At 54.0% G+C, this 22,840-nt stretch overlaps 4 protein-coding genes across 5 annotated transcripts in view; all 4 read left to right on the forward strand.

The window, feature by feature from the left end:
• APOE (apolipoprotein E) overlaps positions 1-1,955 on the forward strand; it is a 2,653-nt gene extending 698 nt beyond the window's left edge. Inside the window, exons 2-4 of the mRNA XM_004694178.2 lie at positions 194-260; positions 668-863; positions 1,132-1,955. Coding sequence (XP_004694235.1) covers positions 218-260; positions 668-863; positions 1,132-1,837 — 945 coding nt within the window. The 5' untranslated portion in view covers positions 194-217 and the 3' untranslated portion in view covers positions 1,838-1,955. The remainder of the gene's footprint in view (positions 1-193; positions 261-667; positions 864-1,131) is intronic.
• A 2,469-nt stretch (positions 1,956-4,424) lies between these two features.
• Positions 4,425-6,586, forward strand: APOC1 (apolipoprotein C-I). Its single transcript, XM_004694179.2, has 4 exons — positions 4,425-4,506; positions 4,637-4,714; positions 5,168-5,315; positions 6,396-6,586. Exons 2-4 carry the CDS (start codon positions 4,657-4,659, stop codon positions 6,454-6,456), a joined length of 267 nt encoding a protein of 88 aa, XP_004694236.1. The 5' UTR covers positions 4,425-4,506; positions 4,637-4,656; the 3' UTR covers positions 6,457-6,586.
• Positions 6,587-14,882: 8,296 nt separating this feature from the next.
• APOC4 (apolipoprotein C-IV) lies at positions 14,883-16,452 on the forward strand. Its single transcript, XM_012733723.1, has 3 exons — positions 14,883-14,895; positions 15,956-16,097; positions 16,190-16,452. The coding sequence occupies exons 2-3, from the start codon at positions 15,970-15,972 to the stop codon at positions 16,347-16,349; spliced, it is 288 nt and encodes a 95-aa protein (XP_012589177.1). The 5' UTR covers positions 14,883-14,895; positions 15,956-15,969; the 3' UTR covers positions 16,350-16,452.
• A 205-nt stretch (positions 16,453-16,657) lies between these two features.
• APOC2 (apolipoprotein C-II) lies at positions 16,658-18,446 on the forward strand. Of its 2 annotated transcripts, XM_012733704.1 has the most exons (4): positions 16,658-16,926; positions 17,506-17,581; positions 17,737-17,899; positions 18,177-18,446. In XM_012733704.1, the coding sequence occupies exons 1-4, from the start codon at positions 16,792-16,794 to the stop codon at positions 18,265-18,267; spliced, it is 465 nt and encodes a 154-aa protein (XP_012589158.1). In that variant the 5' UTR covers positions 16,658-16,791; the 3' UTR covers positions 18,268-18,446. The 2 variants fall into 2 exon arrangements, with proteins under 2 accessions (XP_012589158.1, XP_004694237.1); XM_004694180.2 differs by lacking the exon at positions 16,658-16,926 and having other exon boundaries at positions 17,265-17,581.
• Positions 18,447-22,840: the final 4,394 nt, after the last annotated feature.

Below are 22,840 nucleotides of genomic sequence, written 5' to 3' on the forward strand. Positions count from 1 at the left end.
CCTTGGCCGACCTGGGGCTGGGAGATAGAAGACAATGGGGTCATCAAATAGTGCGGGAGCCTTCAGGTAAATGTTTGTGGTGGGATTACACTGGGGCAGTTCTGCGGCGGACTTCGGAGGCCGGGCCGAGTGGGGCGGGGTTCTGGGTGGGGGCGCCCTCTCCGCTGTTGACTGACAGTTTCGCCCTCTCCAGACTGGCCAATCGCGAACCGGAAAGATGAAGGTTCTGTGGGCGGTGCTGGTGGTCGCGCTCCTGGCAGGTATCGGAACTTGCTCCTCGCCTCCCGCGTCCCTTGTCCCTTCCGTTGACATACACCGAGTAGCTATTCTACTCTCTCTGGGCCTCAGTTTCCCCATGCTTCACGTGGGAGTTGTAACAGTTCTTTTTTGTGTGCGCGTGTGTGATTCAGATTTATTTAAAGGAGTATAGATATTTGTCAGCAGTGATCACTGTTATTCTCCATCACCTCTCCTTCCCCTCAGCTTGGCCCTGCCCGGAACACTCAGTAGACTTTTTTCAAATGATTAAACAGACAGGGAGCCCTTCCCCTCCCCATTCTCTGCTCTGAGCCCCCTAGGGAGCCTTGTGGCGCACCACTCCGACCCAGGCCCTGTGCGCAGAGGGAGCAGAGAACCCTGACGTCTGTCGCACACTTGCTCCTTGCAGGATGCCAGGCCGATATGGAACAAGAGAGGGAGGCGCCAGAGGAGGTGCAGCTGAAGCCCGAGCCGGGCAGGTGGCAGGGCAGCCAGCCCTGGGAGCTGGCTCTGGGCCGCTTCTGGGACTACCTGCGCTGGGTGCAGACACTGTCTGACCAGGTGCAGCAAGACCTGCTCAGCGCTCGAGTCACCCAGGAACTGGAGTGAGTGCCCCGCCCTGGCCCCGTGGTCAGCGATTGCCTTTTGGAGCCTCACCCCCATGGGTCTGGGCTTCTTCCTGCCCCTGGTCCCAGCCTTCGGAGGCTGGGTCTCTCTCTACACGTCCTGTGTCCTCTTTCCATTTCAGGCCCCAGGGAACCGCTTTCTCGGCTCTCCCTGTCTCTGGCAAGTTCCTCTCTCTTTCCCTGGATGGTTCTAGCCGTCTCACTCTCTCCCTGTTTCTCTCTCCACGCATACCATCTCGGCCTCCAGGGAACTGAGGGAGGAGACCATGAAGGAAGTGAAGGCCTACATGTCTGAGGTGGAAGAGCAACTGGGCCCTGTGGCCCAGGAGACGCAGACCCGCCTGACCAAGGAGCTGCAGGCAGCGCAGGCCCGGCTGGAGGCCGACATGGAGGATGTGCGCAACCGCCTGGTGCAGTACCGCCAGGACGTGCAGACCATGGTGGGCCAGAGCTCAGAGGAGCTCCGGGGCCGCCTGGCCTCCCATCTGCGCAAGCTGCGCAAGCGGCTCCTCCGCGACGCCGAGGACCTGCAGAAGCGCTTGGCGGTGTACAGTTCCGGGGCCCGCGAGGGGGCAGAGCGGGGCGTCAGCCCCCTCCGCGAGCGCCTGGAGCTGCTGGTGCAGCAGGGCCGCTTGCGGGCCAACAACGTGGGCACCCTGGCCAGCCAACAGCTGCGAGGGCGCCTGGAGGAGGTGGGCAACCGCCTGGAGGAGGTGGGCAACCGGGCCCGCGACCGACTGGAGGAGGTGCGGGAGCAGGTGGAGGAGGTGCGGGCCAAGGTGGAAGAGCAGGCTAACCAGATGCGGCAGCAGGCCGAGGCCTTCCACGCCCGCCTCAAGGGCTGGTTCGAGCCCCTGGTGCAAGACATGCAGCGCCAGTGGGCCGGGCTGGTGGAGAAGTTGCAGCTGGCAGTGGGCGCCAGCCCCACCACTGGGCCCAGTGAGAATCACTGAGTCCCACCCCTGCGTGCCCGGCGGGGTCCACTCCTGCCCCACACTGCCCACGTCTCCCCAGCCTGCAGGAGGCCCTGCCCTGCCGGGCCCCAGCTTAATAAAGATTCATCAAGCTTCACAGCTGTGTCTGTCGATCATTGCCCCCAGCATTCCTTCCCCACGCAGTCTTGCACGTGTCCATTTCTTGGTTCTCTTCTCTCCTGGCTCTGTCTTTGCTCCCTTCTCCCCAGAGTCTCATTTTTCTTTCTGCCTCTGCTACCTGCTGCCACTCTCTCGGCTCTGCTTCTCTTAACATTCTGGCTCTGAGACCAGAAACACATCCACCCCTGGGTTAAATCCTGCAGTTGCCCCTGACTACCTCCCTGGGCAACAAAGCCACCTCGCCGTGCAGGGCCCCGTAACACTGGCGTCATAATGTCCAGGTCCTCAAAAGACCTGAGACCCGTTGCTGATGCTAAGCCATTTTCATTTTTCCCCACTCACTTCTCCCAGACCGCCTCCATACAGTCTTATCTGATTCTGGCCAGCACTCACTGAGACGTTTCATTTCTCTGGCTTCCTGTTTTCCACCACCTTAATCTTTTTATCTCTTTCCTCCTTGAGTTTCTCTTGCCCCCAGCCCTGCCTGTTGCTTTTCTCTCTTCTCCCTCCATCTGATATGTCCTGTCCCTTCTGTTTTCTTCTGGGTTACCAAGGCCTCCCTACAACTGCTTCTCTGCCCCCTATACGCAATCATTCCTTCTCCAGCTGCACTGTCGACCTCTTAACTAACCTCACCGGCCCTATTGGGTGCTGGGTCCAGACAAGAGGGAGGGGAGAGGCGCATGCGCGCAATGGCGCATGCGCAACGGAGGGTCTGCAGGGCTGGGAAAGGGCGTCCTGGCCTGGAGATGAAGTTGGGAGTGTCTCAGAGAGGCCAGGGTTGAAGTCCCGCCTCAGGCTCTCTCCTCTCCCACCCCCTCAGTTCTCAGGAAGGGGGCAAGGTTCCCCCCACCAGGGGCAGGCCAGGGCTTGAGCTGGAATCACCGAGGCCCAGCCCCCGCTTCACATCTCTGCCAGCTTTGGTGGTTGCTGCCCTGAACTCCCTCAGGAGGTAGGCTCCCCCTCCTCATGGCTCTCGCCCCCACACCCCCAGTGAGGCTGAGTGAAGAGGGGAAGTGTCCGTGGGCTCAGGCAAGAGGCCTAGTCCCAGCCAAGCCTGCTGCCAATTCAGTGTGTGCCCTGGAGTGGGGCTTTACCATCTGAGCCTCAGTTTCCCCTAATGTCAGCGACGCAAGTGGCACCAGCCAAGGACTTCTCCCACTTGAGGAGCTGAATCTTGAACTCCCGCATTTGAAAACCTTGAGCAGACCCTGTCAGATCTAGGAGTAGAAACAAGGGCACAGGCAGAAGCTGACCCCAGCAGGGATCCCCAGAGACAGCCTGGAGTCCTCAAGAGGAGAGACAAAAATCCCTCCCCCACGGAGCTTCTCCCTGAGCCATGGATGTTTTGGCTGTTTCTCCATCTGTGAATGGAAGCCCCTGGTGCTGAGATGAGGAAGAGATTGGGGAGTGGGGAAGCAGAGTTGTTTTTCCATCCTGGTGGGGTGGGGAAGAAAGGGACAGACACTGAGAAGATGTCTGGGCAGCTGGGGGGCTGACTAGAACTGAAAATTGAACTAACTGGCCTGGAGGGTGTTGCAATCCTGCCAGGGTCAAGTCTGTGCATCCCTTTCACAATCATCCCCTCACCCCAAGGCTGGCACATGGTCGTGGGGACACAAGGCCAGCCAACCTAGAGTCTGGGTCCAGGGCCACCCCCCTCCTCAGCTGCCAGAGTTCACTGGCGGTCAAATGCAGCAGGGGGGGAGCACTGGACTCCAGCCCTGGGGGATGGACGGATGTGGCCCTGGGGAGGGACATGGGGTTGGAGGGGGTGCTTGGTGCAGGAGGGGGCCAAGGAGGGTAAAAAAGAGCAGATGGGCCTCTAGAAGCTTGGGGAGTGGGGGAGAGAGCAAGCGGTGTGCGTGGGGGGCCAGAAGGGAATGGATGGAGAGGCACTCTGCGAATTCTGCAGCTGAGGTTTTGTGCTTCAGGCAGGCTGAAAAACTTCTCCAAAAGGAAGGCTGGGTGTCTGTGAAGTTAAGGCCTTGGAGAGCATTCAGGGAGCCCTGGGTTACCCCCAGATGTAAGGCACTAGGGGCTCAGTAGGACAAGCCTAAAAAAGGTTGTTGGTGGTATAGGGGTCGGGGGGACGGAGACACGTGGTAATCCCAGAGATATGGAGTAAGACTTGCTTGAGCTAGAGAAGAGGTGGCCTGAGGACACCAAAGTGAGTTTAGGAGCAAAAAAGAAAGTTACTGAGACCCCTGAAGGCTGGCAGGCTATTAAACTGAGGAGAGGTGCCGAAGGCTGTCCTCTGAGAGAGGGGAGAGGGGCTGTGACTGGTCCCCCAGTTGGGAGGGTTCTGTGTAGCCAGAGGTTTGCATGGGCGTAGTGCATGTGCCCACACACCCCGACCCTCAGTCCCAGGGAGAAAGGCAATAGAGGGAAAGGGGGGTTGGGCATAGGGTGACAGGAACCAGGAAGCCTTAGGGGGAGGGAGATTAACCTGCCCCGCCCCCTCCCAGGCTGATAAAGGCCCTCACCAGGCCTTGACTTTCCATCTCTGCTGCCTGCCTCAGATTCAGGTAGGTGCTCAGCACTCAGGGCTCAGGAGAGGAGATCTGCCCCACTCCAGACATGAAAAAGAGGAGGGAGGGACATTAGGAGAGGGAGGAGGGTTGCCCTGATCACTGTCTCCCTCACCTCTGCCTCCAGAGTGTCCCTCCAGCCCCACCATGAGGCTCATCCTGTCTCTGTCGATCCTGCTGGTGGTTCTGTCTGTGGTTTTGGAAGGTAAAGGGGGGGCGGGGGACTGGGAGTTGGAGATTTGGGTGCAGGAAGCAGGCCATGGGCCTACTGTCTGGGCTTAGTGGGTTCCCCCTCTGTGCTCTGGTTTCCTTGTTACCCAAGGATAGCCTCCAGCCTCACCCCCACCTTGCTGGGTGAGTCTCAGGATTCTCTGAAGGTGGTCCTGCAGGGGCAGAGCTACTCAGGGGAGCCCCAGCGACTGATGACATAGGATATTTACTACTCCAGGATTGGCTATCCTGCTTTTACAGCCTGGCGAGGGTGGGGGGAAGAGAATAGGGCAGGGGGTGTTCAGGGCTAACAGTAGAGCAATTCCTAGCAGCTTGAGAACCACCTGGTCCTCCACTGTTAACACCAAGACCCGCAAGAATCACATTCAAGGATCTTAATTCCCATCCCTGGAATATCATTTGTGTCCTTTGTGCATATTTTGGGTAGGTCCAGCCCCAGCCCAGGCAGCCCCAGATATCTCTGATACGTTGGAGAGTATCCCGAGCAAGCTGAAGGAGTTTGGAAGCAACCTAGGGCAGAAGGCCCGGACAACCTTGGACCGCATCAAAGAGAGTGAAATTCCTTCAAAGGCCCGGTCAGCAATCCCCCACCCCACCCCTGCCTTCCCTCAACACACACATACCCAGGCATGGGAGGGCTGGGGGTTATCAGTAAACAGACTGGGAAAACAGGCCCTGAGACACTGACAAGGTCCCTGTGGGCACAGCTGGGTCTCCCAAGTCTTGCTCAGATTTGGGGCACAGATCTCACCACACTGTAGGAAAGGTCCTGCATGGTGAAAGGCCCAGGTGTGGGGGTCAGACGTACCCACTGATCCCTGTGTGATCTTGGGAGTAGAGCAAATCTCTAGGATCTTCAGTTTCCTCATCTATAAAATGGGCCGTCCCCAGGGGGAGCAAATGAGAGGACTGGCACCCTCTTAGCATAGTGTAAATAGTGAATTCCTTAAGCAATCTTGGTAGCCTTGTGGAGTTAGAGAATCATTCATTCAAGAACAAATATTTATCAAACATCTACTAAGTCGTGGAACTATTCCAGTGTTGGGATTAACAGGTGAATAAGATAAAGTCTCAGCCTGCTGAGAACTCACCTTAGTAATGGGGAGAAAAACAGACAATAACCACTGAATTTCTAGATGAGTCAAACATAGCTAAACCCCAAAAAGACAATTAATAGGGTGCATGTAAACAATCCAGGACTGGGGAGGGAGGGAGAGGCTTCTGTAGACTTGGTGATTGTATCTTTTAGAAATATTAATCCTTTAAAATGAGATCTGAATTGTTTTTAAAAAATCCAAGCAGGTCTGGAAACTTGGGGAACATGTTCCTGGTAAGGATGGCTGCAAAGGCCCTGAGGCAGGAAGGCCCTTAGATCATTAAGGAAAGGGTGCCCTTCCAGGCAAAGCAAACAGGCGGGGAGGCTGGATCATGCCCTTGAGTGAGTAGGAAACAGAGCAGGTTGGAAGCAAGAACTGGCAGGCCTTGAAAGCAGTGTTCTCATCTCAGGCTCCTCTGATTCATCTGGGTAACTGAGGCATAGCAGGGGGCCACCAGGCAAAGCCCGGTTGTCTTGGGGAAGAGGAAGGTCAGGGGTCAGGGAGAGGGTGGTATAAAACGGTGACCTCTCCCCCCCCCCACGGCCCTTCTCTCTACAGGAACTGGTTTACTGGAGTGTTCAGCAAAATAAAGGAACATGTAAAAACCACCTTCTCCTGAACCCCAGGAAGGATACCCAGGCTACCCAGCTGCTCTGTAGCTGAGCCCCAGGAAGGGGTTCTGAGGACTTCCTCCATGATGCCCCAGGCATCTCCCCAACCCCCACACAAAAACTAATAAAAATCCTGTAGAGAATTCTGAGTGCTGCTTTGCTGTGAGGAGGGAGCACTGGGACAGGGTCACAGCTGCCCTGTGGGGGGGAGATTCAAGTGTTGTCAGCATTTTGTATTGCCCCAGGCTGCAAACTTTTTAACTTCATAATCTCAAAAGATTCCTCATAGGAACCCGAGGCACTGGGCACTAATGCCATGAAGGCACCAAGGGGTGAAGTCATACATGCAAGTCACAGAGTCCCTGGTATATTCTTCCCTTGGCTTCAGGCTGATTCATCACCAGGCACACAGTAGGTATTTACTATACTTTTACATGTCTCATGAAGGATGATCAGGAGCAGGGCAAGGGGCAGATATGAAGGAGCAGGGCAAGGGACAGATAGGAAAGAGAGGGACACAACACCCACCCTTCAGATTTCAGCTTTGTTGCCTCCTACTCCAGGAAGCCCTCCCTGATCCCCAAGCTAAATCAAGCACCTCCATCCCAACCTTGCCCACTCTGTCTGGATCATCATTGTCTGCTAACGGGTCTGTCTCTGCCACTGGACTGTGAGCCCCAGTAGGACAAAGCCAGGGCTGTCATCACCCCAATGTAACCTGAGGCATAACCCAGCACCGGATTTGTCAGGATCTAGATGCTCTATAATACTTGGTGAAATAAGTGATTGTGCTAAATCAGGGAGGGGGCCCCTCTACATTAATCTCTCATAAAACCCCTCCAAAGTAGGTGCTCTCATTGCCCCTACTGAAGCAACAGAAGGCCCAGAAGGTTAAAGTCACGTGAGTGACATCATACAGCCAGGAGTGGTGAGAGCAGGGATATGAACTGGGGGCGGGGTGGGGAGAGGTGAATCATTTCTCACCTCAGCAACTCCATACATCCACCAGCAGGCTGTCCCCTTCGTCCCCCTTCCCCCTGGTAAGCACCATTCTGCTGTCAGTCTAAGCGTTCATTCTTTATTTTGTTTTGTTTGCTTTATTGCTTGTTTCCCATTACAGTCCACAGATGAGTGGCATCAGGCAGTATTTGTCTTTCTCCTTCTAACTTATTCTACCCAGCACAGTGTCCTCAGGGTCCATCCATATTGTCAAAAGTGGCAAAATTTCATCTATTTTATGGCTGGGTAGAAAGCCGGTGTGTGCACAGACACACCTTATCTCTGTCGCCACCACGTGAGTAACTTCCAGCCTTGGCTGTTGTGAGTGACGCCGCAGTGAATGTGGGGTGTGCATGTCTTTTTGGCGAGTGCTTTCACTTTTTTTAAGAAACACCCAGAAGAGGGGTTACTGGGCCCTCTGGTAGTTCTCTTTGATCAGAACATTCCGCACAATAGACAGAACATGTCCACAGTGACTGTGCCAGTTTACATCTCCAGGGCCACATTCTTACCCCACTTACCTCCTCCCCAGTCACCCTGCGCTCCCGCCCCCCCCCCGCGCCCCCCCATTTTCATTCTGTCCAGCAGATTGAAATGCTCCTGACCCTCCTTAGCGTTTGCATGAGGAGTCCAGCTGCCGCAGGCTGCTTGGGTCTACTTGATACCAATTTAAGCAACAAAATACTAATTTCTACTTGGCCATTTTATAGCATTTTGAAGTAAATACATTTCTTTTTCCAAGCATTTTCAGAAGCCCCGGGAGAGCTCTCAGGTCATTCCTTGCAGTGCCAGAGAGACACATGGGGACATAAAGGAGTAAACAGTTCACGTGGTGAGTGAGACTCAAACTCACAGGCGAGGAGATGAAAACAACCTAAAGACACCAGTTTGCTCTAAGCCTGGTAGAAGCAGAAGAATGGCAAATGCCAGGTGTGGTGAGGATGGAAGGCATAGGCGAGGCACACAGCTCACCTGGCATTCTCTGTGTCCCAGTGATGCTAACTGTGGTCCATCACAGAGCCAGAGAAACACCAGGGCAGACAGGAGGCTCAGCATCGGCATGGAAGCTGGCAGCCACCTGAGGGCTCACCCCTAGGGGCTAGAAAAAAAGAGGGCAGGGCAGCATGTGACTGCAGAAAGAAAGAGCTAACACTTGCACAAGGTGGAGAGATGTAGCAGGGTAGTAGTGCTAAGTGCAAAAAGCAAGAGTGGAAGGGACAGCCTTAGGTGGTCCAGTTCTGGGTGCAAGGGGTTAAAGTGCAGCGCTATGAAGCTTCTGCAGCCCCTGCAGCGTGAGTTCCATCCCCAGCCAGGGAGTGACCCACAGGGCGCAGCAGACCTCTCCTGTCTCCCTGCTGCTCCTCTCAGCCGTGTATTTTGGTCCATCTGCCTGTTCTGCTCTCTATTCTGTCTCTAGTGAATCCTCATCCCCCCAGAACTTTTGGCGTGTACCCCAGTTCTTGTATGCATAAATAAATAATAAACGAAGAGAGAGAAGGGATGGGCCTCCCTGGTGGCCTAAGGGTTAAGTCATTACGCTAACCCTGACCCTATCACCTCTAAGGCCTGAGTTCTATCCCCGCCCAGGGAGTAACCCACAGGGTGCAGCAGACCTCTCCTGTCTCCCCACTGCTCCCCTCAGCAGTGGATTTCAGTAGATCCACCTGTTCTGCTCCCCACTCTGTCTCTGGGGACTCCTCTCACATACCCTCACACCTCTGGCCCTCACCCCAGTTCTTCTACAAAAATAAAAGGGGGAAGGGGAACAGGAATGAGGGTGGAGAAGAAAGTTGGAAATAATGCAACTCTGTCCTTAACACTCTCTGTCACCTGTGCTCCCCCAAACTCCAACCTTCTCTTCCCACTCAGCCACCCAAAGGATCGTGTTAGAACATAAATCAGATTGTGTCCCTCCTCGGATCAGAAAACCCACCCTCAGAGGAAAGCCCTGTGATCCTAGGTCTTGGGGTTCTACACTGTCTATCTGCACCTCGACCTAGTGATTGTCCCTGTGCTTTCATCCCAGCCCCCCCCCCCCTTGGGATGCTCTTCCCCTAGATATCCACCCAGGTATCCACCTGGCTCAATCCACCACCTCTAGGTCTCTGTTCAAAACCATCCCCCCCCCACTGGGCTTTCCCACGGGGTCTCCCATCGCCTCGGCTGCCTTTCTTCCCAGCATTTATTACCCTGTGACATATCACAGCTCTATCCCCTGCCTTGTCTGCTGCTAGGATATCAAGTCCTTGGGAATTGTCTTCCCTGTGTTATGGCAATTTCCTGGAGAAATCAGACGGCATCATAGAGGCGGAGAGAGAGAAATTTAATTGTCACACTGGCAGGCTCGGTGATTTGAGGCTGAGCCCTGAATTACAGGAATACTAAGCTTTTATACAGATTTATGAGGATACTTGTCACCTCAACAATCATACATAAGCGTTCTTTATTGTTCAGGAGAGGGGTCAAGGTAGCCCTAGCTACTATTGTGGGCCAGCAGCACCCTGTAGGAACTTTCTGCTCCAGCGAGCAGCAGAATCCAAGCAACAGACTCCCCCAAGCAGCAGGCCTGGGAAAGCAGCAGAATCGAAGCAGAGTTGGGAAATGTCCTGCTTCACCTGCAGTGTGCCCAAGTACCCAGAAGTGTGCTGGGCACCAGTGAGCACTGCAGCCATACTTCTTGAATCAAGGAGCACCCCTGTTCACACTCCACAGGCAGCTGATAGTCCAGTGCTTGACTGCCATTCATTACCCGGGGACGAATTCATCAATTCTAATGCTGCAATTTACCTTTTTATACTTTCTACTTTGAAGCAATACAGGCCCCAGGTTCGCAGCTTCTCAGGCTAACAGACACACCTTGAGGACCTCAGAGAGCCTATCTTTCCAATCACACCAAGAAAAAGAGAGTGCAGACAGGTATGCAGACTCCTGGGGCGGCCACTTGCCCACAGAGCACAGCACACCCCTGGGCCTGCGGGTAGGGGTGGGGGAGGGGGAGCCATCAGGCAGGATTGCCTAGAGGGGGGCATTGAACCCAGCATCTGAAAGACAATTGAGAAGTAATCAGCAAGCTGGGGAAGAGTGTGCCAAGCAACTCATGCCTCCTGGTGAACGGTTACTGTCCAAACACAGGCATGGAAAACCGAATACAAAAATGAATGAAGGATGGTGGTGGGTGTGGTGTGGTCACATACGTTTGAAGAGGTGCAATCCTATACCTATGAATTATACCAATAAAATAAAATTGCCTCAATAAAATTAAAAAATAAATGGATGGATGAATGAATGAACTTTGAAAAATTTTAGCAATGCCTGAATAATTTAGTCACAGTCATGTGACACAGCAATTTCACACGTGGGTAGTTACCAAATAGGTACAAACACATTCATGCAGGTATTTGTGCACTGGCATTGCAGGAGGCATTATTCATCATCACCAAAAGGTGGATGCAGACTGAATGCCCATCAACTAATGGATGAATAAATGAATTCATATAGTGATGTGCCTCCAGGATAGGTAGAATCCTGTGTCATTCAATGATGGAGATACGTACTGGGAAATGTGTATTTGGGTGATTTTTCCATTGTATAAACTTCATCAAGTGTAATGATACAAACCTAGATGTCACCTCTTACATATCTGGGCTAGACGGTCCAGCCTGTTGGGGTTGCTATAGTATGTGTAGTCCATCTGTGGCTGAAATATCATAATGTGTGACTATGACTATGTGTACTGATGTGGTGGTATATTATACAGTCATGAAAAGGAAGGAAGGTTGTCTAGATGAGTGAACCATTACAACATGGCCCTATTGAGGGATCTTGTGCCTATGACATGTCTAGAAAAAGGAAACCTATTAAGACAGAGAGATAGGAAATTGGCCCTCCCTGGTGGCTCAAGGAATTAAGGCACAGCACGACGAAGCTGTCTGCAGCCGCTGCAATGAGAATTTGCTTCCTCACCAGGGAGGTGAGCCATATGGTGTGTCACCTGCGGCTCCCCTCAGCAGTGTGTTTCAGTCAATCTGTCTTCTGCTCCCCGCTCAGGAAACACCCCCCCCCCTCACCCCCCCCGCACCTCTGGCCTATATCCCACTTCTTGTATGCATAAATAAAGAAATCTTAAAAAAAAAAAAAAAAGGCAGCTAGGAAATGAGTGTTGCCCTACTGAATAATTTAATCCTGGTAATGAGAGTGACTCCTAAGGGGTGAGGGGGTTTCCTTCTAGGGTGATGAAATGTTCTGAATTAGTGTATATACTCAAATAAAAGGGTGAACTTTATGGTCTAAGAATATCTAAATTTTTTTAAGTGAATGGATATCCTCCCAATGGAAGGAAGAAGAAGAGAAAGAAGAGAGATTTCAACTTCTTTTTTCACCAGAGACTTCCTGGCTACAACCCAGAGCCCTGGGGTAGGTGAGTGGTCAGGGAGATGATAACAGAAGGGGGGCGAGTGCAAGGATTCTGGGGTGAGGCCCTAAGGCCATGGGAACCAGACTAGGGCAGGGACCCTAGAGTTAAGAGAAAGAGGTGGGGTGACTGGGGGCTTGGGGTTCAGGACTGGTGATCTCGAAGACACAGGACTGCAGGTTCAGATGCCCCTCCTCTCAGACATTCACCTGATGGGGTCTCAGAGCCCACAACTTCCACCCCCCTTGTGACTTCCCTCCTTGTGACTTCTCTATCTCCATCTCCTCCCCCACCCAGCAATTGTTTTTGAGCTGCCTCAGGTCCAACCTTCAGCCTGTTCTTGTCCCGGGATGGACAAACATTGCAGGCAGCGAAGAGCAAACAGCCATGCTTACCTTGGAGCTGGGGCGGGGTCAGCAACCTCTCTGCACACGCCCACCGCTGCTCCAACCTCCCTCTTTCCCTCTAGAATTGCAGTGGGGAGATGGGGAAATGGGGCAGAGGTTATCCGAGCCTGGCTAGGTAGTACAGGCAAGGGGGGCAGATTCCTGGTCACCACTTGCCAGCTGGAGAGCCCAGTACCCCCCAAGGGTCTCAGTTTCCTCATCGGAAAAATGGGAATAATGAAGACACTTGCCAGACAGGACTGTCACAAGTCTATTTCCCGAGTTACCTTGCTGAAGTCCTGCCAGGGCACCTGGTGCACTGTGTGCGCTCAGGAAACACAGGATATTAGGAAACAGCCACTGACCTTGACTGAGCCCCTTCATGGAGAGTGGCGCTGCTCACTGGTCTTTTGCGTTTGCAAGCTCCTTTACCCTCCCAGGTAAACAGTTCACAGGATCCCATTCCTGGTAAAGAAACAGGCCTGGAGGCGGTAAGCAGGAATGAGGTGGAGTCAGATTCTGGAACCCACACAGGATGGTTTTTCATAACACCAGGCATGGTGATTCCCGCCACCCCCTCCACCCCAATTATAGCAAAAAAAAAAAAAAAAGAAATCGGCCATTTTCAGGTCTACCATTCAGAGGTATTAAATTCATTCACAGGTTGGACCTCCCTATTGTCACCATGGGTTAGAGCACAGCACTATGAGGCCATCCGCAGCCACTGCAGCATGAGTTCGATCCCCAGCCAGGGAGGTGACCTCCAGGCTGCAGCAGACCTCTCCTGTCTCACCTGCTGCGCCCCTCAGCCGTGTGTTTCAGTCAGTCTGTCTGTGCTGCTCCCCACTCTGTCTCTGGTGAATCCTCTCACCCCACACACCTCTGACCTGTACCCCAGTTCTTGTATGCATAAATAAATAAACCTTTAAAGTAAACAAATAAATTTATTCACAGGTTTGGACATCTATTACTGATATGCCTTACCCCAAACTCTAGCAGCTTCATTTGCTGGTGATTGTGAGGGAACATTTGCTGAGCACCTACTGTTTGCCAAAGCCGAGGCGGGGGCCACCCGGAGGCACAGTGCTCACTTAGAAGTCTCTGGGTCTGGACTGTCCTGTACGCTTGTCAGATCTGTTGCCGAGGTCAGATAGTTGGATCAGAATGCCCAGTGCAAATGGGATTTCAGATAAACGACAACGAACTTTGAGACGTGTAGTTTTATTTTATAATTAAATTTACGTGTTTATTTTCTTACATCGCTTTTCGTCTTGGGACAGTACTTGTTTTCTCCTCTCAGGTGTGGCCGCCACAGCTCCCCCACGGTCACAGCCCCATGCCCCATCGCTATAGCCCTTCGTGCACCCCCCACTCGACCCCTCCCCACCCCCCTCCTTCCCGTATGCTTCAGATCTCTGGTTGGCTTGCAGGTTTTTAGATGAGTAATTTTAAGCAACAAAACATTCCTCAATATTGCAACATATTTTTATTAAAAAAAGATCTTCATTAATCTGAAATTCCAGTCACACTGGGTGTCCTGTTATTCTCTGGCAGCCTTAGACCCAGGAATCCAGTGCACACACAGTCCGCTGGCCAGGCCCTGTGTCCTGTCTCCTGGCTGGGTCCTCCAGGAGAAACAGGCTCATTTTCTTTCAGTCTGACCTTGGCCAGAGCCAGCGAGGCTGCTGCTGACCACCTCCTGCTGTGTGTGGTCAGAGCTGCCCTCAGGCCCTCACCAGCCTGCTTTCCTCAGAGCAGTGCTTAGCATCATCTCCATTTATTTATTTCAATATTATTAATGCCCACAAGTATTGGGGTAAGGCCAGAGGTGCAGGCGATGAGAAGATTCAGCAGGACAGAGTGGGGTGCAGAATGGGCAGAGCCACTGAAAGCCACTGCTGAGGGGAGCAGCGGGGAGACAGGAGAGGTCTGCTGCGCCCTGTGGGTCACTCCCTGGGCAGGGATGGAACTCATGCTGCAGGGGCTGCGTCCAGCTTCCTGGTGCTGTGCTTTAACCCCTCGTGCCCCCAGGGAGACTCACCCTCCCCATTCCGCTGAGGAAAACAAATGGAGCCCCTGAGAAGGGCCTGTCTTTGCCCTAATCACATGGTGCATGTGGGTGTGGTCCTGAACCCCAGTGGCCTTGGGACCTAGAAACGAAAGCAGTGGTCTCAAGCAGCCATGACCTGTGAGCACCTGTATGTCCCGGCTCCACGAGAAGAATGTTCCCTGTACGACGACAGCCAATGAATGCTCCGAAGTATGGACAGGGGAGGAAACTGAGGCCAGGAAGCAGGGTGGCCACACAGGCTGGAATCGTATTCGAACCTGGTTCAGCACGGGAGGCAAAGAGCTCTCCGTCCTCTCCAGACAGGCTGGGGTGCCGGGAGTGGGGGAGGAGGGTTGCAGGGAGGGGGGGCATGGCCTCTGTCACTGTCACCTGGGCCTCTCTCTCTGATGTCATTGCCAAGGGGCGTGGGGAGGCAGGCAGGGGAGGGCTGTGCTCAGGGCAGCCTCCCCATCCCCCAGCCTGGAGTGCTGAGCACTGAGGGACGGAGGGACAAAGCCCCCAGAAATGTCCCTCCGCGGACGAAGGCCCTTGGCCCTGCCCTGCCTGTGTTGCTTCACTCTGGTCCTGGCCTGTGCGGCGGGTAAGGAAGAGCAGAGCGGGTGGTGGGTGCAGGCTGTAGCATGGCGTGTGGCCTGAGGCTCGCAGGCCTGGGGGTGTGGAGGCTGCGGCCCGCGGCGTGCAGACATGTGCGCTTCTGGGAGTGCATGTGCTGGAGGCAGCTGTGTATGGAGCGTGCATGTGGGGTCGGTGCAAAGGCCAGCGGATGGTCCTGGGGGGGGCACGTGTGTCCCTGTATGCACACACACGCGTGAGCACCAGGGCATGCAGTCATGGTAAATGCGTGTCTGTGGAAGCAAACAGCACGCCTGTGTCCGGGTGCGATTTCTGGGGTGTTTGTACCATTTATTGGGCCTGATGTCTGGGCGCGAGAGCAGGTGTTCCTGGGCACTGGTGTATATGTCTGGGTTCTGCACATGTGCTTAAGGTTTTGCTTAGCACACACGTAGGGCCCCCCCAGGGGCACCATTCTGAGTGCCTCAGAGAGGTGAACTCTTCCTCACCAAACCCGACAAGGAAGGTGCTTCTATCATTCCACTCTCTGGGAGCAGAAACTGAGTCTTGGTGAGCTGAGGCCAGCGGCTGAAGATGGGGGTGTCTGTGTGCATATATGTGTGTGCCCTGGGGTTGGCTGCTCTCTCCACATGAGGTTTTGCCCACACGTGGTGGTGCCGGACGGACAGATGTGCACAAGAAAGGCTTTCTCGGGAGCACTGAGGACTCAGATACGCCAACCGCCACCCCTGGGCGCAGCCGGTCCTGTGTTCTCCCCACTGGCTGCCGAGGTGGCTTAGACAGTGTGAAGACGGCTTGAGGAAGGGAGCGAGAAGCAGAGTGGTAGAGATTCAGAATGAGGGAGAAAACCACAGGCAGACGGAGGAATGATAGCAGGGACACGGCCCTCGGCCCTGGGGGAAAGACCGGTGGCCGGCAGAGGGGCCTAGAAGCTGCAGTGGGCGGAGGGCGCTGGCACAGGGTTGAGCCTTGGGCCACCAGGAGGGACCATGAGGTCAACATAGGGGACAGGGAGAAGGAGGGGGTCCTGGGTCCAGCAAGCCGTGTTGCCCTCTGGTCTCACCTAGAGTGTCAGCAAGAAATGTGTGTAGAAACCCCGAGCCCCTCACCAGAGCCAGCGAGGGGCCCCTGGAGCCTGGTTCAGGGTAAGGTGAAGGACTTCGTGGAGCCACTTGTGACCAGGACCAGAGAGAGGTGGCAGTGGTTCTGGTGCGTGTGTGGGGATGGGGGTGGGGGTGGCAGACCCCGGGGCTCTCTCTGAGGGAGTCTGGGCTCGGATTCACTTTTAGGTCCTCCTGCAGGGGCCCTAGGGCCTTTCGGGGCTTTGTGCAGACCTACTATGAAGACCACTTGAAGGACTTGGGGCCCCGCACACAGGCCTGGCTGCTCAGCTCCAAGGACAGTCTCCTCAACAAGGTCCACCGCATGTGTCCCCAACTTCTCTGTGGGGAAAGGATATAGGATGAACCGTGTCCCCAGCCTCCACAATAAAGAAACTCTTCTCTGTGTCCCTGTCCTAATCCCTTCCAAGGCACCAGAGGTCACCCCACCCCCAGCAGTTAATGAGTAGAGGAAGTGGCAGCTGCAGGGGAGGGGCAGTGGGGGCCTTGGGGTAAGGAGTAGGGAGCTGACCCCTGACCTCTGCCCCTGTCCCTGCTGCTGTGGGCTGTGGAGGCTCCGTGGCTCAGAGGCACCTCACTTTGGGTGGAGGCTGCAGGGCCCCAGAGGCCTCTCATTCATTTCTCTGATGAAAGCTGAGATCCCATTCCTCGTGGGTGCCCAGGGTCCCCACCACAGCCCCCACCCTGCCTATCGCTCTCGGGTGAGCTTTCACTGGTGGTCCTCTTGGCTGGACCTCGGGGGATGTCACTGCCCTCTCTGCCCCCACCCCACCCCCTCACTGATGCTGTTGGCCAGGACTTTGGCCTGGGCCACGGGGTGGGGGAGGTGGCCACGGCCTGGTGGGAGGTGGATCACAGGAGCTATAAAGCCCTTCTCTGCCCATTTAGAGCTGATAAGGAGAGCCTGCCAGAGTTCGGTAAGAGAAGGCCCCAAATGGGGGCGGGGTGCCAGCGGGGTGGGGGGGCAAAGATGGCAAAATCAGAACCCACACAGTCCCGGCGTTCCATTCTAATCGTGGACTGTTTCCTGCGCTGTCCCCTGTGGGGGACAGGTCTTGATATCCTCCTTTTTGAAGTCTCCTCATTTGCAACATGTGGGTGATTAGCGGGGTGCTGGGGGCCTAGTTCCTGAGCACGTCCAGGCAGAACGGAGCTTAGCATGTGGTTTGGTTCTTGGGGTGCTGGTGCTTCCCCCTTCCCCTGCTGGATAGTCCCAGGTGTCACTGCCCTTCCCACCCGCTGCTTTGCTCACTTAGTCTTTGCTCTTTGTGGGCTCCGAGGGCTGCTGGTATCCCAACGGGCCCATCTCACTCGTCACATACTCTGGGAAGGAAAGAGAAGGAATGAATGGGCTGTCAGGATTAAGATGTGTAGGCCAAAGAGCAGAACCACAGAATGTTAAGACAGGGAGCCCCAAGTCCACCCATGAGGAGCTTGACATGTAGGGAACGGGAAGGAGACCCCAGGAATAGATACCTCCGGCCCCACACCCTCAGTTTTCTAGGTCTCCTGACGCCATGAGCATCAGATACTTCTTGGCTCTCTTTCTCCTCCTCCTGTTCTTGGGATTTGGTGAGTACGGTATGGGGGTGTGTGTGGGGGGGTGTGGGCAGGGGTCAGTGAGGAGGGGGGTGATCCCAGGCATCTTGCCAGCTTAGTTCTGGTCTGGCCTGGCCCCTCCCTCTGCTGCAGGCCACTCACCTCCCCTAACCTTCTATCCCCCACAGAGGTCCAGGGGACCATGAGTGAACTTGAGCCTGCCCCCACCCCCAGCCCCACGCTGTTCACCCAGATGCAGGAATCCCTGTATGGTTACTGGGACTCGGCCAAGACAGTGGCCCAGGACCTGTACAAGAACCAGTACATAACTGCCATGGATGAGAAGATCAGGTACCATCCGCTGGGCACCAGTACCCACTTCCACTGCATCCAGGTCCCTGGTGTCCAGCCTCTGTCCCCTCCCCCCTCAGAGGCAGATGCTCCCTCAAGGCCCCTGCAGCTCGGTCCTTGGCCCTGGCCCCCATCAGAACCAGATTCTGACATCCCAGCCCTGCCTACCCAGGGGTTCAGTCACCATTTCCGGAAGAACATGTTTCTGGATGCCCATGATTCCAGATCCCCTGTACCCACATGACCAGCTCCCAAACCCACTGTCCTCTCTTCCCAGGGATATGTACAGCAAAAGCACAGCAGCTGTGACCACTTATGCAGGGATCTTTACAGACCAGCTCTTTCATATGTTGAAAGGAGAACAGTGACATCGCTGGAGGAGGGGGCGCAGCCCAGGCCCAGCACCCCTTGGCTCCCCAGACCTTGCTGGGGCCCACGAGGGGCGGGGTTGGCGGTCTGGATGCCTGGATACTCGCAGCTCTCTCAGGATCTTACTGCCAACTCCAGCCTGACTTCTTATCAATAATAATAATAACAACAATTACTAAATGAGCCAACATTATTCTCTTTGATGTGGTTACTTTTCTGTGACCTCAGATACTTGGTGGAGGTGAGGAGTGACTTAATCCATTTAGGCACCCACTGTCTGTATGGAGGCCTCAACTGGTCAGAGGAAATGAAGGAGAGGAAAAATAACATCAGAGACCTTCCTTCCCTGAGATCTGGCTTTCTCGTCTATAAAGATAGACCATGGACACAGCTACTGGCAGTGGCCTCCTTCAGAGCCAGACCCTGGGCCAACTGCAAGGGGTCCGATGGTCTGACGGGGAGGTGGGTGCCCATAACATCGCTGAGAATAGCACCTCAGTGCCCTGGTGGGCTGGGATGCAAGAGGAGAAGCCTGTACACTCTGTGCTCTGTGATAGTTCTTACAGTTTCATACTAGTCCCTGGAGACACAGCAGAAGACAGACAGTTGTGCTTTGATGTGATTCTGAAAAAAGCTATTGATTGGGTCTGGGCTTGGTTCCAGAGGTTTGAGTGATTGCAGCTTTGTAGTATGTTTGGTTTGCTGTCTCCTCTCCTTATTAGCAATACTGAGAACATTTCCTAGAGGCCTGCTCCAGTGCTGTTCCATCCCGAGGCCACCAATGGAGAGGATGGGGACAGGGAGTGGGGGAGACAGAGGATGGGCAGTTCAGCCATATGGACAATAAGGAAGGGGAGGATGTGACAGTATCGAGGCCTGGTGTGACCACCTGGGAAAGGTGGTGCGTTTGGGGCAGGGAGGGCCCACTGAGAAAGTGAGGGAAGGGAGGGGACTGCTCCCTCAGCCCTTAAGTCAGGGTTAAGAGGCTTAGTGGTTGGAAGAGGGAGAGGGTATCTTGGCGGGGGGGCGGGAATTACAGGCAGAAAGTACAGTGTGTGCAAGTAAGAGCAGAGGTGCGTGGGTCTGAGTGCAGACTGTTCTGAGGCCCGGGGGGCGGGGCTGCTGGTCCGGACTCCTGTCCAGAGAGTGGAGCCGAGAGTGGAGTGTGGCTCTGGGTCCCCAGGACTCAGGAGTGGGGCTGTGGGCTGTGGAGGACAGAAGGCCTGTATTTCTCCTAATCTGCTTGACATTAACCTCCGGACAGCCTTTCAGCCCTCACAGGGCAGTTTTCCCAGGTCCTGAGGCTGGGCAGCTGTGAGTCTAGTCAAGAACAGGGGCTTTGGGGAGGGGTGGTGGGAAATGCCCCCAGGTCCCCAGGCCTGGGAAGAGCTGACACTGCCAAGCCCAGGGGGTGCTGCAGGGGGGGTACCCTGGAGGAACAATCCCTGCTCTGTCCACTTGTTTCCCACAGACACAAGCCAAACCAAACCACTGCCCAGGCCAGTTCTGGCTCCAACCAATCCTGGGGCCTTTCCCAGACTCCTCCTTCTGTTCTCAGACCCCCACCCCAGTCTTACTCCCCTCAGGGTCCTGGAGCCCAGCGCCCAGACTCCTCCTCCTCAGAACTCAGGCATCTGAGGCCTCAGACATCTCCCACAGACTCAGGAGTCCGGACCCCTACCCCTTTGCCTCAGTAGCTCTGGTCTTCAGTCCCCTCTCACTCAGGCCCTGAAATCTCTGCCTCTGTCGGTGTTGGGCGTCCCCTAGTGGAGGGCAGAGTTGGTCCTGGCCTTGAGTCGCCCATTATTAGGAAAGGAAGAATTTACTTGGTCCCTCTAAAGACAGGGGTGAAGATTTTACAGAGGAGCCCTCAGTCTAGCTGGGAGTGCCCAAGCTCTCACAAATCGGATTCCACAGTATGTGTGGGAAGGAGGGAGGTCGGGCATTTTGTTTCTAGAGCTGAGAGCAGAAACGGGGTTTCAGTGAAGCTGGAAAAAAATTAAGCTTCAAGATCCTCCATGTACCGGAGGGGTCCGTGGCCCCCCATTTAAATATGTACCTGGAATTTCTTCCTTTAAAAAAGGACCCACACAATCTCAATCAGTCCCTGTATGGGGGAACTTAAGGAACATGTTCATCCCTAGACATTTGTTTTAGAGTTACATTTTTTTTTTCTAAGAGGAGGGGACGGGGAAAGAGGTTTTCTAAGTTTCCTGGTGGCTTGTGTTGGCTTTCAGAGGTTGGTCACTCACCTTCTGCAATCATCCCCTGGGTCAATGCTGGGAACATTGGGAAACCCTGACAGCCTGAGGCAAGACACGCCCACCTTGGACAGTGATGCTATAAAGTGGAAAGGAATGGGAGGTGATGCCCTGCCCGGCCCAGAGTAGTTAAGAAAGGTTTATTAGAAGAGACCCTTGAACTTTCAAAGTGCATTTTGGGATCCCGCTGTCTGGTTTGACAGGCTGGAAGGAAGTGCAGACCCTTGCATAGGCTCTAAAGTGGCAACTGGCCTGTCTGTGCTGTGAAGTCTGGCAGGAAAATCATTGACTGTAAATGCAATCAACAACCTCTTTTTTTTTTTTTTTAGATTTATTTATTTATGCATACAGAACTGGGGTACAGAGGTGCAGGGGCAGTGAGAGGATTCACCGGGGGGGGGGTGCAGAACAGGCCGACTGATGAAGTTCACTGCTGAGGGGAGCAGTGGGAGAGTCAGGAGAGGTCTGCCACGCCATGTGGGTCACCTCCAGGGCCAGAGATCAAACTCATGCTGATGTGGCTTTAGCTTCTTAGTGCTGTTCTTTAACCTGCTGTGCTGCCAGGGAGGGCCCTCAACAACCTCTTGATGTCTGACCAGAAGACAGATACAGGGACATCAACACAAACCCCCCCCCCCAAGAATCCTCCTTATAAACAGAATTAAAACAAAGTTTAGGGCCCTCCCTGGTGGTGCAACGGGTTAAAAGTACAGCACTGTGAAGCTAGCCACAGCCACTGCAGCAAGAGTTCCATCCCCAGCCCCAGAGGTGGTCCACATGGTGTGGCAGACCTCTCCTGTCTCGCATACTGCTCCCCTCAGCAGTGTACTTCAGTAGATCTGCCTGTTCTGCTCCCCACTCTGTCTCTGGTGAATCCTTTCACCCCTCCTGTACCCCAGTTCTGTATGCATAAATAAATAAATCTTAAAAAAAAGGTAAAGTTTAACTATCCTGATGTCTTCACTCCTTTAATGTATAGAAAATAATAACAAAAGTCTGAGTCAAAACTGCTGGGAAAGTCTGACAGTTCAACAGCTACCAATGGAAACTACAAACTTTTCAGAAGGTATTGTATGGTTTCATCACTGTAGGGACATAAAGTGACTATACCCTTCTTTTTTAAAGTATATAAACCCATTCAAACATGGGACTGGCAGAGCAGTTCTCTCAGGATATAATCTGTTAGGCTGTTCCCAGGTTCGAATCTTTACTTTGATTATGTAATAAACTCGAATTATCTTTATTACTAGGATTTTATTTCAGTGTACACCATATTACTACAGAAAGTGGAAGATGTAGAAGGTAAAATGATAATTAGAATCTCCCAATGCAAAGTCTGCTCTCCCTTCCGCGTACTATGTGAAGATCATAATGACTACACAGGTAAGCCTGACGTCAGGTGCATGCATACCTTCCTGGTGACACTGGACCCAATAACCCGGTGGGATAAAGGGAGAAGAGGAAAAGCGGGTATTATTATAACACCTAGGTTATAGCAGAGGAAGAAACTGGGGCTTAAAAGAGACACATCACTTATCCACAGGCATTTAAGCCATGCGGTAGCACAATCGTGGTTTGAACCCAGGTCAGACCTCCACAGTTTCACTGGTGTGGTTAAACAGACTGGACTGGAGTCAGGCTTCGGTTCCTGACGCGAAGGCAGGGCAGGGGCCTTTCAACACGTGTCGAGGCTTGGAGTAGTGGAACATACACAGCTAAGAAAAAGTATAGGGACCCTTGAGCCCTGCAAGCCCAGCCAGGGGCTGCGGCGAGGTTTGCCTTAAGCTTAGCCCGCTGAGGGAGCACGCATGCGCAATAAACTAGCGGACCCGCAGGCTCGCGGTGAGCTGACCCGTCCGATCAGGTGTGGTGGCCGCGAGAACACTGAAATAGTAACAGAGACGATAACCTAAGGGTACTTGCTGAGGGCAGGCCTGGGCCAGGGAGAGAGGTCGGAAGACGAGGGTACTGACTACAGGTCCCGTCCTCCGCATCCCTGTAAAGGGGCCTGGGAGAGTCCTTTAACACGGGAGGGGCGTGTTTCCAGAGGGGCGTCCTGAAACGTTACGGTGGCCGATAAAGCTCAAGAATGTTGGAACGCCGACTGACCCGGCACGATGAAGCAGGCAAGATGCCCACAGAGTTATAAAAACCTCTTATACCTGGAAGAGGCGGGCTTAGTAACTGGAAGAATGGGTTGAAGGAATGGTGCCTTGGAAAGAACATGTTGGTCGAGAATATCCTGGCAGTTCTGGGCTTGCAGTGTGTCTACTAGGTAAAAGCAAATGGGCTCCAAGGGGTCGTGGACATA

This window comes from Condylura cristata, unplaced genomic scaffold, assembly GCF_000260355.1.
Source record: "Condylura cristata isolate star-nosed mole 26May11 unplaced genomic scaffold, ConCri1.0 scaffold00041, whole genome shotgun sequence".
NCBI lineage: Eukaryota > Metazoa > Chordata > Mammalia > Eulipotyphla > Talpidae > Condylura > Condylura cristata.